Source organism: Chinchilla lanigera, unplaced genomic scaffold, assembly GCF_000276665.1.
Source record: "Chinchilla lanigera isolate Chin_1 unplaced genomic scaffold, ChiLan1.0 scaffold00007, whole genome shotgun sequence".
NCBI classification, from domain to species: domain Eukaryota; kingdom Metazoa; phylum Chordata; class Mammalia; order Rodentia; family Chinchillidae; genus Chinchilla; species Chinchilla lanigera.
The window spans coordinates 781,616-784,265 of NW_004955408.1; the positions used below are offsets into that span (position 1 = coordinate 781,616).

Genomic DNA, 2,650 nt, shown 5'->3' on the forward strand with positions numbered 1-2,650 from the left:
GGCCGGTCCCCGGAGGCCTGCGGGCGCCGCGGGCGAGCGCCTTCCCAGCCCTCAGCGCTGCGTGCCGGGATTCTCGACCGAGCCCGCAGGCAGGCCGCGCGCCCAGTCGGAGGCCGCGCTGCATCTGGGCTTCCAGTTCGCAGCGGATGTGGGGCTCGGAGCGGCCGTACTCCGGGAAGGCACGGAAACCGCAATCTGCGGGGAGGGAGGAGGGCCAGGGCCGGAGAGGAAGGGGGCCGCGCGAGCGGGGGCTTCCCGGAGGGCTGGTTCGGGCCCAGCTTCGCCCTGAGCCCGGACTGTGTCAGTGCTGGGCCCCGCGGGGCTCGGCCACGCACCTGCCGGGCTCCCACCCCCCGGAGAGTGAGGGCAGCCTGGCCGCGGGCCCCCGCCTGCCCGCCCCGCACCGCCGGCCGTCCTGGGACAGTGCAGGGCGGGTGAGGAAGTGCACACCCGCCGGCCGCGCGCCCTTGCCGCACTTTGGCCCGGCCTGGCCCGGAGCCTGCTTTCTCATCTCTGAGCTCCAGAGCTGTGTCCCATCTTGGCTCTAAAACCTGTTTTCTCAGCCGAGAGCCACCCAGGTGGAACGTCGTGGCTATGGGCCTCAGGGTTTCCTCTGCCTTTGGGGAGGATGAGGAAACCTCCAGGCCCCACCGCGGCCAGCCGTGTGCCATGCCAGCTGTCAGCAGTGTGACCATAGCTGCAGGCCTCCTGGGCCAGCCCCACCCCCTGGGGGTAGGAGGGCACGGGTGGGTGGAAAGGCCACCTGGAAGGCGCCTCTGCCCCGCCCTGACTGGCCCACCGGAGAGCAAGTGGAGGTGTGGCGCCTGGCACAGAGTTTGGGTTTCTGGCTTTGACAGATCCACAATCAGAGAAGCCAGGAGTGAGGGTAGCCTGCTCTTGCAGGCCAGGCAGGCCAGGCAGGCCAGGCAGGGCCAGAGCAGAAGCAGGCTGCTGAGCGGCGAGAGGCAGGACCCAGGCCCAAGAGTCCACCGCCCACTGGTAAACACAGGCTGCTTGGGACCGGGGGAGAGCGGCGTCCCTGGGAGGGGAGGCCAGGGTAGGGACCAGGCTGTGCCCAGGGAGATGCAGGGCAGCACGGCCCATCTGCCTGTCCAGCTGTGATGGCCCAGCGCGGCTCAGAGCTCAGCTTACTCAAAGAGCAGGAGCCCTGCCCTCCTTTTCCTGTCAGCGGTCAACCACAGGTGTGCTCTGGATGGAGCCAGTGGCCCAGGCGGCCCCTCATGTCCACTACGCAGGGGGCTCACAGCTAGGCAGAAGGACACACCCATCCCGCCCCCCTCAGCAGCTGCCGAGGGGGAGGCTCCCGGCACTTTGGTGCTGCGCAACCCCTGCCATCTGGGTGCCGGGCAGTGAGCACTGGGGGTGGCCGGCTCTTCCTCCAGGGCCAGGTTTCCAGGGTGACCTGGCCCCACAGCCCAGGCAAGCCTCACAGATCTGGTAACCGGAAACTGCCTCGCCCCCAGCTCCGCGTGGCCTGGGGCATTAGCCCCAGCGAGGTGGGGTAGGGAGGTCGGGGCACAAGCTGTTCCCATGGGGGCCGTCCACTTGGCTCTGCCTCCCCAGGGCCCCTCCTGCCTGGGGACTTAGCACTTAGACCTCTGCCCAGGTTAGGGCCTGGTCGTGACCTTCATGTACCATGTGAGGAGGGGGCTGCGTGCCGCCGGGGTCAAGGGACCAAGAGCTGCCTGTGTGGGAGGGAGTTCTGGAAACCCCTGGACACAGACGTGAGCTGCTGTCTCACAGGCCGCATCTGCTTTAATTAGGCCCGGAAGACAACAGGATTCCAGGCAGAGGCAACAGCCCGTGCAGGTGCACAGACACTGCCCTAGGGAGAGGAGTGTTCCGCCATGGTGCACGAGGGCCACTAACGGGCCTGGCACGCAGGAGGGATGTTTGTCCTCCTGCCAGCCCAGTGCAGCCAGGTGCCTGGCTCCCCCGGGAGCCCTCCCACCTGTTTGGGCCCAGCTGTTCTGAGGCCAGCCCCCAGGGGTGGCAGAGAGGCCCTCCATGACGGACAGGCAAGGCGGGGCAGGCAGAGCCGGGCACGCTGGCGCACTCCTGTCATCCCACCACTCCAGGGGCTGAAGCAGGAGGGTTGAGGCAAGTTGAGAGCTGCAGGCCATCGCGACCATCACAGCAAGACCCTGTCAGAACAAATAAGTGAAAGGCCCGAGCCTGACCCAGGTCTCCGGAGAACCCCTGACTGGTTGAGCCATCTCTGGGCTAGATTTTCAACTCAGTCTGCTTATCTGAGCAAGGGGGTGGGCGAGGCGGGGGCTGCAAGAGCCACCTGCAGGGGCCTGGTGACGCTGACCGGTGTGGCCCTGACCATGGGGGATGGGTGGGCACTGGGGACACTGTCACGGACTGCAGCCGGCTCAGTGGGACCGGGAGGAGAGGGAGGGTGGGCAGAGCAGCCCTGGAAGAGAGGTCCAGCTCTCCTGCTCTGGCTGGACCCACAAAGCACCAGGAGCCAGGAGAAACGACTGTTTGGGGGTGCCAGGGCAGGTTGGGGGTGGGAGCGCCCCGCCTGGGACTGGAAGTGATCCCGCGGCCACCTCCAAGGACAAAATAGCAGGCTAGGAGGAAAGTGCAGAGGGCTGACCCCCTGTGGGGCTGTTCCAACCAC

At 67.4% G+C, this 2,650-nt stretch overlaps 1 protein-coding gene across 1 annotated transcript; it reads left to right on the forward strand.

Moving 5' to 3' along the window:
* Positions 1–2,644, forward strand: LOC106147285 (translation initiation factor IF-2-like; the record flags this gene model as incomplete). Its single annotated transcript, XM_013507907.1, is given in 1 exon segment — positions 1–2,644. A coding segment is annotated over 1 exon segment (548 nt), but the record flags the coding sequence as incomplete, so codon positions are not given.
* Positions 2,645–2,650: the final 6 nt, after the last annotated feature.